The following is a 15,749-nucleotide window of genomic DNA, read 5'->3' as shown; positions in this document are numbered from 1 at the left end:
ATTCGGAATCTGCAAAGATGGGTGCACACAGAAGCCAATATTTGTTTTTGTTTTCCTTTGCACATTGCACATTTCCTATAATGTGTCTATTCCTGGTCTATTAAATGTGTCTAGAAGCAGACAGAACCCTTCTGCACAAGGCCTTGCACATCTGGATCATGATACTAGGAAGCTATCATTTTCAATAAGGTGGGCTTGGGGAGTACTAATGTCCTCACTGAATCTTTGGTGCAGCGGCTCTAATAAATTTAGTGTTGGGCTTATATTAGTGCCGGAATTGGATGAAAAATTGCAAACCATATGGTATAAGATCGTGTGGAATTAAACAGAAGTTAATAAGGACTTGAAATATTTTAAATACTGCAGAAATTATTTTAGTTTCTAATACAAGATGCATTCTTATCAGTTAAATGTATGAACCATTGGATTTACTGTACAATATATTGGGTTTATCATCAGGAGATACCTTACGTATCATTTCCTCAGTTTACAATGTTCCAGTAATCCAAGACATTCCTGAGAAGGATTTAGCAATTTCAAAAATAGATGCTACACATGCTGATATTCAAATGACTTTTTTACTTACTGTATAACAATAAGGATTTAGGCGCCTACATTTGTCCCTAAACCATCTCACAATCGAATAACACTTAGCAAAAGTGAAATACAAATGCTAATTGCCCAATATTGTTTTTTTAGGCTTATTACTTCTTTACAAATTCATAAGCATTTGCCTTAAAACATTCTGCATTAAATTCAGTATCCAGTCCTGAAGTGGAAAATTAAATTAACAGTGATTCTTGGTGTTTGCCTTTATTTTTTTTCCAAAACAAAAAAAGCAGACTGCAGTGTGTTGCAGCCAAAAAGCCATCTGCTACGCGGGTGTTAAAGAATCTGGAGAATCCAATAAAAAGTGGGTAGGTGCTTGTACAATCCAGGCAGAGGGGATACACACCATTAGCTAAGTGACAGAATGAAGGATGAGAAACTTTGTAGGGACAGCAGAGAAAAAGATTAAAGAGGCAAGCATTGCAAATTTTTCTTTAATAGAAATCAGGGAGAATAAGCTAACGTATAGCATAAAGTAAAAGGCTTCAGAATATTAGCTTGATGTTCCATGCCCCAGGTAAAACAATGAAAAGTGAGCTATTATCATGAATATGTTCAAAGCCAATGGGAAACTACTGTTTTCTTCTGCGCAATGTGTTCTTCAATTACAGTTTTGCAGGGGTACAGTAAAGCAGGTTTTAGGTCTCTTTCAATTTTGTAAACTGTGAAAAGGGTTAAATTGGTTGTGTTAGTTAAATCCATCTAAAGATCCCACTGTGTAAATACTCAATTAACAGTATTTATGCAGAAAGGCTCTAGACAGGGCAAAAAAAGAGATGCTAGGGACTGAACCCTGAAAAGGACAAATCTATAGGAGCCAATCAAATATTTCCTGTATGACATGGAGGACCCAGAGATCATTTGCAAGAATACAGGGAGAACAGGGAGAACATGCAAACTCCACACAGCTTGTGGACATTAAATGCAGGATCCAAGAGCTATGATGCAGTTTTAACCATACAACCATCTTACCAAGCACTAAGTTAATAGAAAGCAAAATTAACCAATTAAAAGATCACATGAAATGGAAACCAGGAAGAATGTTACTCTAAAGGAACAGACAGAGACATACACTCCACTATTATTCACATTTTGTTCTGTTCAGTCCAAAGATTTCTGTATTTAACAGTCCTGAGATTCAAAATCATTATGGTCATAATAGTAATAATTTAGACATTTTTCTTATTATGGATACCTAAATCATGGACTAAAATTTCTTTTCTCTGTCTCTATATGAGGAATCTGCATTTCTGTGCCCTTGAGGATTTCTGAAGCAGCATATTATTTTGCTGTCAGTCACCCATTCAATTAGCAGCCAACCTCAGACTGTTGTAAAAATTGTTTAACGTATAATTGTATATTTAATCCACTCCCAGACTATAGCATTTGTTTGCTTGAGATATTTAAATTTAAACTTGTTTCAGAAGTTAATGCATCAAAAACCCTGACTGTTCCATCCTTTTCAAACCCTGTTTAATACGAGATAAAAGCTCCAAGAGAGTGTATGGAATTTGAAAACTCAGGGTTTCACAACACAACAATTTATTTATTTTTTTACATAAAGGAATTACTACCCTAATAATATCTACTTCTGGATAGTTCCTTTACAGCAGTAATTCTTAATCATAATGGTATCTGTGTGCTGAAACAGCATTTTTTTATTCTTAGAAATGCAATGCATTCATGATTCATTTGTTTAGCGGACATTCTTATCTAACAACTTACACTAACAAGTGCCACAAAAAAGAAATAACGTAAATACAATAAAAAAATACAAATGAATGGGACGTGGGGATGGGGGAATGGAAAGGAGAAAAAGACAGTCTAATGGAAAAGTCAGTAGGGGGTAAAGGGAGAGATGAGAAACTGGAGATGTTCTTGGACTGAGTGGTTAAGACACAAATGACTGCTTTGAAATAAATGTGTGCAGCTATAGGGAGACAATGGAGAGACTGCAATAATATACAGCAAGAGATAAAATTAGGCTGAGAAAAGAAAGGTAAGCAACTGCATTCTGCATGAGTTGGAGAGGACCAATAGTCTAGCCAGGAAGAACTTGAATAGTCCAGATGGGAGTGCACTGCTTGGAGTAGTGTTGACGAGTTAGTGTGAAAGGGGGCAAACCCTGAAGATATTGTTCAGGAAGAAGCAGGACAGGGTTAAAAAAATGATGTGATTAGGAGAAAGATGGATCAACAATAACAAGGAGTTTGTGTGATGAGAGGATGGTCTAGTCAATAGGAATAGTGATGGAGAAGTGAAAAGGTTGACTTAAGAATAGGAGGTAGGGAAGAAAAGGAGGTCAGACTTAGAGAAGATGAGGTTGAGATGATGGGACACACCCACTCCATGTGTTATGAAAGGGTTCTGTTCATCAAGTCTTAATGTCACCCAAAGTTTACGTAAGTCAGAATCAATCCTTTCTCAGTGGTCACATATAGAGTACATACCGTATAGAGTAGAATACATATAGAGAATTACAATTCATGATATAGCAGTGATCCTCCTTTCCCTAGCTGTGTCAGTAAGTGAGGAAGGAAGGAAAAGACCAAAATTGCAGGCTCACAAAGTTTTATTGTCCTTTAATGATTAACGAGTGTGTGCAGATCACAGAGGGCTGCAGATAGCAAGAGCGTGTAGCAGTGGCTAGAAGTCTATAAAAGTAGAGAGAAAGGAAACTTCCCCGTTCTAAAGGGGGAGAGAAATGAAATACCAATTAATTAAAACTATGATCAGAATACCTAAATAGTTTATACGGCATACACTATTATGGTATCTGTAAGAGGTTTTTACGTAAAGTCGAACTTCTGTATGTCGAATCTTATGTAACTCAGGGAGAATGTGTACAGCATACAATGTATCAATGAATACAGTACTTTTTTTTTCTTAAAAGCTAAACATGGTCACCCATCACGGTCTAATGCAAATATTTATAATGTAACAAATAACAGAATTCTGTCTGGTAGCCATTTTAAAGTTAAAATAATGTTTTGTATTGGAAATTTCAGTGCTTCATGAACACTACACAGTCTGTCAGGAAACAAAAACATTCAAAGAATGGGCAACTGTCCACTGACCTTCAAAACTGACATTCCTTTAGTGAAACGTATTCAATGCATCTGTGGGAAAATTTGCCAATCAAATTAGCAGGGGGACACGATGAAATACAATTCTATCTGATGATACTAACCTTGGTGCTATTTATTTTGAATTTCTGATGCTCAATCAACTAGAGAATCAGTGCAAAGTTAAATCATCAGTAGAAAGCAATATTTAATTCCTATAGCAAGTTCAACCTAATTGATTCCACATCAGAGCAGTCTTTGGATTAGTACAAGCATGTCAGACTCCATGAAACAACTGTTTCGAGAATGTTCAAAATCAACATATTTGAATAAAGAGATATACAGTATGGTACATCTTGAGTCAAACATCAATAGGATATAAATGTGGGTGTAGATCAGAAAAATACATGACCAAAGTCATATCAGGTTTCCGCTGTTTACTAAATATTGGCCTAAATAACTCTCTTTCACACACTTGTATAGACATACTGTAAAGTATGTATAGTATGTATAAAATAATTTATACATCTGCACTGTATATATTAAGTCACCTGTTCATTATTTTACTTGTGCTTCGATCAATTATAATGTGATTTAGAGATTTCTATTTAGCGTTTGGCCATGATTCTCATCCTGTATTGAACATCTGATAGCCTTAGTTGTGCAGTGATGCCAATTTGTATTCTCCAGCAGTGACCGAATGGAACAAAAGCAGAAATTGAACATTCTATAGTAAATTTGCTTAACTACCCTTGTATAAATCTCTTAAAATTGAAAATTTTGCTCTCATTGTTATTGAGCTATGCTAACATTTTTACTTCAGTGTTAAAATGATTCTTATTTGTAGGTGGACTTCTGTCATTCATATTGTAATGCTAAATTGTACATTTTATTAAAATATTTTCAAGTGTTTAACTCATGTTAAACATGACTCTCTACATACTAGTGCGCTGATTAAAGAACTAGCTAATAATGGCAAACATAACCAAGTTAGTGGTGCAACATGCATTTTCATTTGAGTGCCTTTCCCAAATTCCAGATTTCAAACGATTTTAGTCCATATTGAATTAAATGAGTGTCACAGCATCTAATTTCATTCAGTGATGCAGATATAAGTAGTCTTGTAGATTCTTAAAGATCTGACTGAACCCATAGCATGCCGAATAATTATTTGTGATGCTCCCAAAGTTTTAGATTATTTTTGGGAGCAAAAAAAGCAAATCTAGTTAAAAGTTTGTATGCATAAGCCTCAAACTCAAATCTAAGTTAACATGTTAATCATGTAAAGAGCTGCCAAATCCTTCCACCCACACATCCACCCAAAATATATTACGGTCCCATGCTGCATATTCCTTAAAGCACTACCAAGGGTAGTGATGTGAGGGTTTTAATTTACTGAATCAATTAGAAATTGGAACAGTAAATTGTAAGTATGCTTTAAGGCTATTAGGAATCAATCGGACAAAATAATAAGCCATCGTAGCACACGGATTCACAATATGCAATCTGCAATTTATTTATGCAATACTAAAACATGCATAGTACTACATATGTGAATTGATCTGCTGTGATACAAATGGTTGCTCATTCACAGGGATTACACAGATGTTAACAAAATAAGGGTTAATAAAATATGTTGACTATAACATTTGGTATAGTCTACCTCATAAGTTAAATCAGTCTTATGTAACTAATCACATCCATATTTTCAAATACAAGTGAATATCCATTTTCCGTTCTGAGCTAACCTTTATCAAACATGTTTAGAATAATAGAACAACTCTCGAGAATTAAAATGTAAACATCGAAGCGAAAATTCAAAGACCTGCTGGCCAGGCATTTTTTGTAGAGGTTAAACCTCCTGCTAAAGGAGCTGGGCTGGCTTCCTCACAGCTGTCCAATCTCCTTCAGCTGGCTCTGTGCGAGGATTTCCCGTGGCATGGCTATATGAAGAACATTGCTTAGCTTGGTGCTGAAGACAGCTCCTCGGGGAAGTTAGCATTGTGCTGAATTTTGCTTTTTAAAACAGTCTGTGCACAGCAACTGACTCGGGTCTGTCTGCCAGTGAGATGGGTGGGGGAGAACTAGGTTCATTCCAAGGTATGGCTTTAATATTGAACATGCTCTGTTTTTCAGTATGCTGACAAAAAAATCCAACTGTATTAATTTCATTGTTTAAATAACAGTTGGCTTGCAAAATAACAGCTGGCTTGCGAAACATAAGATTTCTGCCATTGCAGAGAGAATCTTGAGCAAAGTTCTGTTTACACACGGACACAGTATCTCTCGACTTGGTGTCATGAACTAGTCACGGCTTGGACAACATGTTGTTGTCAGATTGCCAAGGTTCAACTGTCATGTAGTGTCTTTCAACACCCTGGAAGTTCTTAATTGGTTGGTCATCCTTTGGGTGATTGACCATGACCTATGACCTAGGGTCTAAGACCTAAATGGTCTTGGTCAGTCTTCATGGGAATCAGACAGAGATGCTGATGTTAGATAAGTCATTATCAGGGAGACTGAGAATAGACCCAGTTTATTCTGTCTTGGTTCTCTTTCAGTTACATTCCTAATGCTTTCCTCTTAAGCTGATAGGGTTATTGCCGGGTTCAGGCAAGGGAAAGATTATTAGAAATCTTTAATAACTTTTTCTTAACTTAATAACTGATTACACTGAATTCATATTGTATAACAGGCCTTTCCTCTACAGAAGGGATATATTTATTTTAGATTGACAACAGTTACAGGTTATTTTCAACATCATGTTCTCTTACTTCAGAAATGTACAACTAATTTTTAAACTTAAAGACAATTTAATCTCCTTGACCACAAAGGGAAGCTAGAGCTGACTGGGAGTGATTTAATATATTTTTGTAAACTCAGATGCACTGGAATTATTTTCTTTCTATTGGATATAGTTTGATATTACAGCCTAAAGTAGTTTACCAAATTACTATATAAAGTTAAAAAAAAATTCTGATTGTCTCTGTACTTGATTAGAGAAAATACGTGAACATTTACAGAGAATACTTTTACAGCTCTGAAGTTTGGATGTACATTAGACTTGATGAGCTTAGCTTAATTCTCTAAGTCTTGGCATCATTTAATCACTTCTCAAGACATTTGTAACAAGAACGTTCAAAATTCATTTGTGGTAATAGTCACACAGTGCATTCAACAACGCCCTTAATACCTTGTCTATTTACCACTAGCTCAAACACGCAAATACAAAAATTGCACAAACACCCCACAGGTACACTCCTCTATTAAGTCTATAAAACAACAGTTAGAGTAGTCAGTAGTGTGGATGATGTGGTACATATCCACCTAACTTGCAAGACTATGATACTCAATATACTACATATTCCGTACCATGATACACTAATAAAAACAGTACAATAGTACTGTTGATACATCTTAGAAGCAGAAGTCTTGAATGTCACCATTTTAGTCTTGAACAAAGAAGACTACGAGGGGACCTAATACAAATATTCAAAATCCTCATAAGTATATGCAAAGTCAACCCACTGGACTTCTTCAGAATGAACAGTCGAACATGAAGTGTATTGTAAGTGAACTGTATTGAAGTACACAAAGAAGGGAAGGCACTTCTTCACTCAAAAGCTGGTGGGAGTGTGGAAAAAACTACCCAGCCATGGTGTTGAAGCTGCTACCCTGGATTTTTACAATGGCTGGATGAGACACTTGGATAAATTAGGTACTATCTACAAAATGATCTAGATCGGCCAAATGGTCTCTCCTTGTTTGTAACTGTTATGTTCTTTTGAATTCGTGCAGCCTCGTGACATTAAAGGGTTGTCTGTATCATATTCTGGCAGTGTTGACTCATCTGATGACTGTATTCAGGTTATGGATTCTCCAGGATGCCCAATTTGAGGGACATTCATGGGACATTACATATACACTGAGACTGGGCTTACTGCATGTGCTTTCTGTCAGGTTGTAGTACTGTTGGAGTGTGGTGATGGTCAAATAAATAGGCCCTGAATGCCACATAAATGTCACTGCCAGCACATCCCCTCTCTCTTTCACAAAGCCACAGCATCGATGCAATATAAACAACTACTGAACCTGTGTGCCTTTTAGGCCTGCAAGCATCACCTTTGTTTTTGAAAACTCACGAGCACTCTACTCTTGTAACATCTGTATTGACACCTTGCTCTTTTCCATTCCATATTGAGGGGGTAGATATGTGCAAAACGTAAGGTGAGTTCTTAACATTTTCTTCAGTCATGTTATAATTCAGGTCAACCAGGTTGTTAGTTTTCCTTGTTAGCAATTAGGCATGAAGCAATGTATCCTACTGTTAATATCACACAGTATACTACTCAAAATACTTAGGATTTAACAACCCCTGAACTTGTTCATACTGTATGTGGTTTCCGTTTTGAGTACCATTCTTCTTCACTGAGGGAAGTGCTTCCTCATACATGGTTCAACCTGTGTAAACGTTTTAAAAAGCACATGGTCTCTTCTCCAACTCATGACTCTTCCTCATCTTGCTTTCCTTATGCATGCTCCTCACACTTCATGCGTATTTCCTTCACGTTAGGTGTTCAGTTTCATATTTTTCACACTGGCACAAGCACCTGATTTCCATGCTGTCTTAATATGTTCAATTCTTTTGCTATTTTCATGTGTCAGGACTGAAGGTGAATAACATAACATTTTACTTTTAATGATATTTCATTACTTTCATATGTTGAAATATAATTCATGTTACAGTATTTGCAACATTTAAGGATGAAATCTGCAAGTTATGTTATGATGAATGTAACACAGACCATGGGAACCTAATATCTTATTTCCCTGAGAGAAACTTGTACTGTACTATAGTAAAGAATGCTTTCTTTTCATATTAACATCCCATTAACATCTGTTTTCACTACTCCCCTTTATTCTATAGAATGAATAAAGTGCCATTGTAGTTACATTTCAGTTACAGAAATCAGTCATAAATCTTTTTTGCAAAGTAATTGTGCTCATTGCAGTGCCATATAGTAGTGTCTACATCTGTCCCAATAGAAAAGCCAGCTGTTCAAATGAAGGAAACGTGAGAGAATACAAGTTTACTTGCATTATTTTACAAGAGCTGTAAGATATTCTTTGTCCCAGAATCAGCATGCCAAATTCTTGCAGGACAGTCCACATTGTAAAACTGTATTAATTTATAAATATTATTCAGGTAGAAATGAAACATATGCATTTATATATAGTGCAAACCTATGCATATCCAATTGTGTATATTCATTTTTTGGTGTACGTTACAGATTTTCTCTTGTGTGAAAAACATGTAAAATATTAATATATTGTGAACACTCTTGGATCTTTGTAACAAGTGTAGAAAAAGTGCAAATATGGTTTTCTCAATGGACATTTCTCCTTCCAAGAGGTTTACTTTATACTGGCAGGAACCTTTTAATGAGCTGTTTCCGTTTTTTGCTGACAAAATTATGAACACTATCTGTTCTGCCTCTCACTGATGCAGGCTTGTGCAGAAATTGTCTTTGAAAAATATAATAGCTTCCTTTAAACCCATACTTTCTTCAAAGCATGAATCATAAATCAAACATTTTGAAGCACTGCATTCCCAAGTACTATCAACTGTTTACATGCAGTTTATGTGAGAACAATGGTGCTCTTGAATCCTCAAGCTTGGACACTTACAGTAATTAGTAACTATTTGTGGTACACTTAATGATGAATAATTCTGGACAAACACCTTAAAACGATTAGTGTTACGTCACTTTACAGATAATATTTCAGGTTTCATATTATTTGATATTGTTTTATTCTAGATATAGAAACATGAAGCTTTTATTCACATTTACGTATGGGTACATGAAAACCAAATATTCTATGGAAACTTTCTGTAACAGTTAAAGGTTATACAAAATGCTTACATTTTCAGTACAATGGTATTTATGTAATTTAAACGGAAACTATTTACCTTTATATCACAGTGATTTCAGTCGTATGTGTAAAAACTGTACATTCTGCCTGACAATTACAATTAACACTGCCATGTCCAGTTATTATTATTTATTTCTCTAACATTTATTAATTTAAACATTGATTATTAACATTTGTATACTAGCCAGATCTTCATTGATCAGAAATGATCATTTGTTCTCAGCTGACCTATAAGTTAAAGATTGATATTTACTTATTAGGTGAAATGGGAGCACACCATGATTTTGTTGTGTGTGTTGTTTTTATTATATATACAGTAATAGTATACCTGTATATACTGTATTTATTATTGTTACAGTATACAATAGTAAATTTAAGAATGACCTCATAAAATGAATACACACAGTTCACAAGTTCCTGTCTACAGTAAATTTCCCAACTAATATCTTTTTTGGGACTCCTTGGTTAAACAATGAGTAAAATCAGTATTATATGTAATTTTATTTTTCCCTTGCAGGCTATTTTAGGTTACAGAAATATCATTTTTTTTGTTTTGATTGTAGGACAAAATGAGATAGATTACTGTTCCTCTCTGTATATAAGCACTACTTTCTGGCTGGAAATATTTACTTACATAAAATATACTACATTTATTATCAAATACAGTACATCAACTAAAGATATGAATAATTCATAAAAAAAACTTATATAGAACATAATTAACACAATCTATTGAGAAGTTGCAAATAAAGATTTTTGTAGGTTGGAAACAAAGGCTTTTAATTCAACTTTTTTTTCACAAATCACCAAATTCCCATTAAGATTTGTATGCATTTTCAATGCTATCTTTTCCGTTGCGAACAATTTCTCAATGAAGCTTCAAAAGCAGGGCTAGAAACAAAGAATAATTGGACAGTGAATCCCAGTTGACCATTTTGGTTTTCTAAAGAGTCTTCCTGCAAATTAATTAGATTCTGCAGTCAAACACCTTCCCACTTGTTTTTGCTGCATACTCAATATGCACAAAATTCCATGGACTTATTTATTATTGACACCTGTGCTTCACTTACAATTAATACTGCTAATCCCGGGTTTACATTTACTGTCAGCCTGTCATTTTTTTCTTTTTTTTAACCAATCGTAAGCCATAAGCATTGGTTGGCTATAAAGGTGCACAGCAGCTATTTTTGCAATGACAGTGCGGTGAGGCAATATGAGAGCTGTGTGCTAATGAGCTGATACTGCAGAGGCAGGGGGAGACACACTGTAGTACAGTATAAGAGTACAGCAGAAAAGACGCAGTCCAGCTTACTGGGACAGTTCACAGTGAGTCTCTACTCAAGTACAATTTGACTTCTCAAGCCACTTGAATCTCTTTGACACAGTGGGGAAGACAAGGTACTAATTCCCCAACAACAGATGCAGTTGTTTTTAATACATAGTATAGCGCACATGGTAAGAACAGGAAGACATAATAAAAGATGAAATGTTACTAATTATAACTTTTCATCTGCATATCTTCATATATGAGGGGAAAATCACTTAACTGGACAGATAACACGAACTTTTTGAAACACAGTAGCTACTGTAGCTGTCAAAGAACTATTATGGAGTAACCTGAAAACATACAGCATGCACTGACAACATTTGGCAGAAACAAAACATTTTAGCTGAAACAAATCAGTTTAATTGATTTAATGTAATATGGTTCAAGCAAGGATAGCTGCTCCAGTTGCTGCTTTCATTCTTAGTGAATATAAGCTTATTTCTTGTTTCATGACGTACACAGGTCTTCTTTAAGATTTCTTTACTTATATTTAGCTCGCAGTATGTTCTGTTAATCATTGTTTTGTAAGTCAGCCTTTGTATTTTAAACATTATTGTATATTAGGTCCACAAGCTTTGCAGTTCATCTTACTGCATTTACGTGTTTCAATTTGCAATGAACAATTATGCAATGTTCATATCAATTATGTACTATGTTCATATCAAATCTCACTGATTACTTAATGTTTATTTTTTGAATGAATGTCACAGAAAACAGTACTGTATTCCATAAAATTACATATAAAATATGTCCAGGAAAACCATTTTGGAAACCACACAATGCCAATGGCCTGCTATTTATAACACCACATAACTCATTATGGCAATGAGCACTGTATGTGTTAAAGCCATTTGGACTTCAACCATATCACGCTAATTTGAAATAATACTATGTTTTTAACAAAAGAACAAAATCATTCAGAAGCCGTTACACAAGGCTTTTGCAATGCACTTTTCTATATCTTAGTCATTGTGCATTTTATACTGAAATCTAGATATATACTTTCAAAGAAGGGGGAATCAAAATCATTTTTTAAAAGTGGAATCAACAGTACTAATGGAAAACCGGTCTTGAAAAGACCCTCCTCCTAAACCACCAGACATATTACACTTTTTTTATACAATGCTTTACTGCTTAGAAACTGAAATTACATGCACTATCTTAAGGGTTAAGAGTTCATTAAAGACTGTTCATAAAATAAAATCTAACTCCACAGACATCTGGACATAAAGAACCCTATGACCACACTGCAGTGCTTACATATGTGTAGGCTCACATAAAAACCACCTCCAGTGACCTTGGATAAAACATTGCTCAGAACATACAACTGCAGACAAATGGCAAGCTCTCTCACACTAGCATCTGCAGATAATCCGAAAGGAATTTACAAATTTATGTCAAATACAATATAACACCCCTTTACAAAGAAAAATAATTACAATTAGAATAAAGGTGTACTGTTCTGTCACTGAAATATTCTTACACATTCGCTCATAATGATGCCTTTATTTAATTTCTTTCGAAAATCGAATACACATTATAGTCATAAATTTTAATGTACTCCGGTTCTTCATCGATACCATTCATATTTGAAATAATGAGGAAATAATAACGTCTTACGTGCTAACATTAAAAAACGAACAAAATATTAAAGTACTTTCATTTTACTTTACCGTGCATGATTTGCTATTTTTACTTTATGAACTTTATGGAGATTCCGATCGTTATTTTTCTGTGAGTGAATTTCGTGTCTTATAGATAATAGTGCAATGAGTTACAGTACATTTATATTTCATATTTCTTTGTAGTTTGCTTATCCGTATTGATCCAAATGCGTGGTGGCCCCTAAGGATTATTCTTTGTATTGTTTCTGAGAACGTTTCGCCATGCACTAATGATTTGGGTACCTTGGCAAACTGAGATGATGAAAACAGGAAATATTTAGTAAGAACATTCCTCAATCCCACCTCAGGATCTCACAAACAATACCTCTATTAGGACAATCATCACATACTATAACTACCAATAATAACTACCAATAAACGGCTGGCCATTGAAAATCATACGTTTGTGACAGATCGTTTTAAAGCTGCATTGCTGTTAAACACTTCTACTGTAAGTGCTGAAATCACTTAATTATATTAACTGTTAAATATAAGTATATACTGTAGGTACAGTACATTATAGGTATTTGTATATATACTGTACTGTAGGTATATATTACGATTTATGACCTACATGTACTGTACATACTGTATATTTTCCCTCTGTACTCATGCACTCCACTTGAATTGCTTTTCAGAAGAGTATAACCATTATTTCCATTATGAACGGCAAATGTTTAATTCCTGAAATTTTACATTAATCTGTGTAATACATTTAGGATTGTTAGCTCAAATAAAACGAAGGTACATTCGCAAAAACATACGACATACAGTACGTTGTATTTTACGGAAATATATATTTGAAGTAATACAACGCAAACGTTTGATCGCTGTTTTATAAACTCAGCAAAGACATATGCTGTACAGACGGTCAAAGGAAACTTCAAGTCAAAATAGTATGTAGCGGTATACGGTGCTGTAGGTACTGTACTTTCACATTATTTATAAGGAAACTGGAAGACCTTGATACATCGTACAGTTCGAAAATAAAGCCACAAAGCCCAAAATACAATAAAGCAGAGCATAATATTAAAAAGATAATTTACTCACACGCATGTGTGACAGAAAAACTGTTTGAGGATTCTAGGTGATCTACATGGTAGTTTAGATGGAAGGGTTTTTCGGTCACATTTTGATTTGTATTGTACAGCTGTACTGCAAACCTAAAAGCGCTGTGCTCCTGCACGGTAGATCGCATGAAAAGTCCCCCTGAAAGAACAAGAAGGAGATGCATAAATTAACATGGAAATGGAATCCATCCATCAGCTGAGTATACCTCGGGAGAATGACAACGGTACTGTTCATCCTCACTTTAAATCATCCACAATGCAAGGTATCTGTAATTGTGCAGAGACGTGTGTGAACACAGAAACCCAACGTGTTCTCTCCCAGAATCTATAAGACGTAAAATTCAGAATTGTTATAGTTCTCTACGAATTAACATTTTAATATGAAGTACGGGTGTCAAGAATTCCGATTTGCTTTTGAAAAACCGAACCAGATTGAGAAACTCATCTCAAACGATGAACCAGCTGTTTAAATTATTGCTCAAGTGGGCATTTTTGCGCATTAACAGTAAACGTTTCGAACACGGTGTACTTGTTGTGAATACAAACTTATTTCTGTTTTGCTATGTTCACACTTTCACTCATGTATGTACCGCATGACACACAAGTTTAGGTAAGGGTTTAAAGTAAAAAAAAATTAAGCCTCCAGTACCAAGGACTGAAGCAATGCAGAGCTTTCAAAAAAACTGCAATTTTCCAAAAGACCCCGAAGCGAGTTCATCAATTGCAAACTTAACAATGAATTACTTTATAGTTATTAAGCAGTGCTAGCGATAAGTCAGGAGCTGTGCTGTTTTCAAAAGATTCTACAATAAACCATATGAACACCACACAGAACAAATAGCATGTTTGCCTTATAAGTTTGAAATAAAATTACTTACCTATATTTATCTGGTTTGGAAAGCCAGTGAGGGATTTGCCAAAAAGGATAGTTAAAAAAAGGACAGTATGCAGAATTCTGCGTCCCATTTTCTGCAACCTTTAAATTCAACTCCTAAAACGAAACTGATACGGCAAAATCATGTACACAGCCGTGGACGTCAAGAAAATCCTTCAGCTTTTATTTCTTTCACAATGTCCCACTTGGGTTCATTGAGGTGCAAGCAGAGTTGCAGATCAAATTTTCTGCCACTGAAAAATCCAGGGACTTATCCCAAAGATGGTGGTAGAAAGAGTACCAGATCTGATTGTGAATAAGGCTCTTCCAATTGGGCCAGCAGGGGGAATATTGATCAAACTTGATCTGACGTTGAATTAAAGCAGCATCTCATAGCATCCCTGCAACTGCAGACCTAGACTGCAAAGCACAAGTGCTGCGTTTGTCAACACTGAGGTGCAATCAATAGAAACACACTAGCCTCACGTGGACTGTAATTTTAAATAACCATTGATCGTTTTTAAAGCTGCAGAAGCGAGTTTTTACTAGAGCAGGTTTAGTATAGTCCCGTTTAAGTTATTTGCACGGAAAATAAGCGCTTTGTTATACCAGCGATATCAACGCTAACCTTACGGGTTCAGTTAGCACTACTCGCCTCGACTTTAATTGTATGCCACTGTAAAACGAAACGTGAAAATATTGATATGATTTAGGTGTTTGGAAATCATCTAAGACATCGGAATACGAAATTAAGAATCTTTACGTTTCTTTTAATGCGATAACACGTGTATTAAGAAGCTCACACACGAGGGATTCTGGTGTAACCTACATAATGGTTATTCTTGATCGTTGTTCTCATACCAACCTTCTTATCTCTAGTTTCTGAAAATAATAGTACATCCTTGGAATACTGGTGTTCGTTTAGAAGCCAATAAATAAATCCATTATGTATGATTAAATCCATGATTGCTGGTGAGGGTATGAGGTGAGAGACGAAAAAATACCGGAACACGTTTAGGTAACTGAGCTTGCAAACTACATACTGTATCATGAGCTCATTGTTTATAAGACATGTTACAGTATGTGCAATGGACACAATGTCATAGCAGCTACCTGTGCACATTTTTATTATTATTAAACCCAAATCCCATTTGATAACTTCCATTTCAAAAAGCGTATGGGCACATTTTTTGGCACAGTTCTGGG

At 35.2% G+C, this 15,749-nt stretch overlaps 1 protein-coding gene across 2 annotated transcripts in view; it reads right to left on the bottom strand.

The window, feature by feature from the left end:
* The window catches only part of LOC148828614 (glutamate receptor 3), a 130,482-nt gene extending 115,835 nt beyond the window's left edge, over window positions 1–14,647 (bottom strand). For both annotated transcript variants that reach the window (XM_088925601.1, XM_088925602.1), the window contains exons 1-2: window positions 14,548–14,647; window positions 13,650–13,808 (exon numbers count right to left, since the gene is read on the bottom strand). In XM_088925601.1, coding sequence (XP_088781727.1) covers window positions 13,650–13,808; window positions 14,548–14,635 — 247 coding nt within the window. In that variant the 5' untranslated portion in view covers window positions 14,636–14,647. The remainder of the gene's footprint in view (window positions 1–13,649; window positions 13,809–14,547) is intronic.
* Window positions 14,648–15,749: the final 1,102 nt, after the last annotated feature.

Source organism: Atractosteus spatula, chromosome 9 (genome assembly GCF_055471065.1).
Source record: "Atractosteus spatula isolate fAtrSpa1 chromosome 9, fAtrSpa1.hap1, whole genome shotgun sequence".
NCBI lineage: Eukaryota > Metazoa > Chordata > Actinopteri > Semionotiformes > Lepisosteidae > Atractosteus > Atractosteus spatula.
Note: the sequence above shows the minus strand (reverse complement) of the source record. Positions and strands in the feature narration are given on the sequence as shown.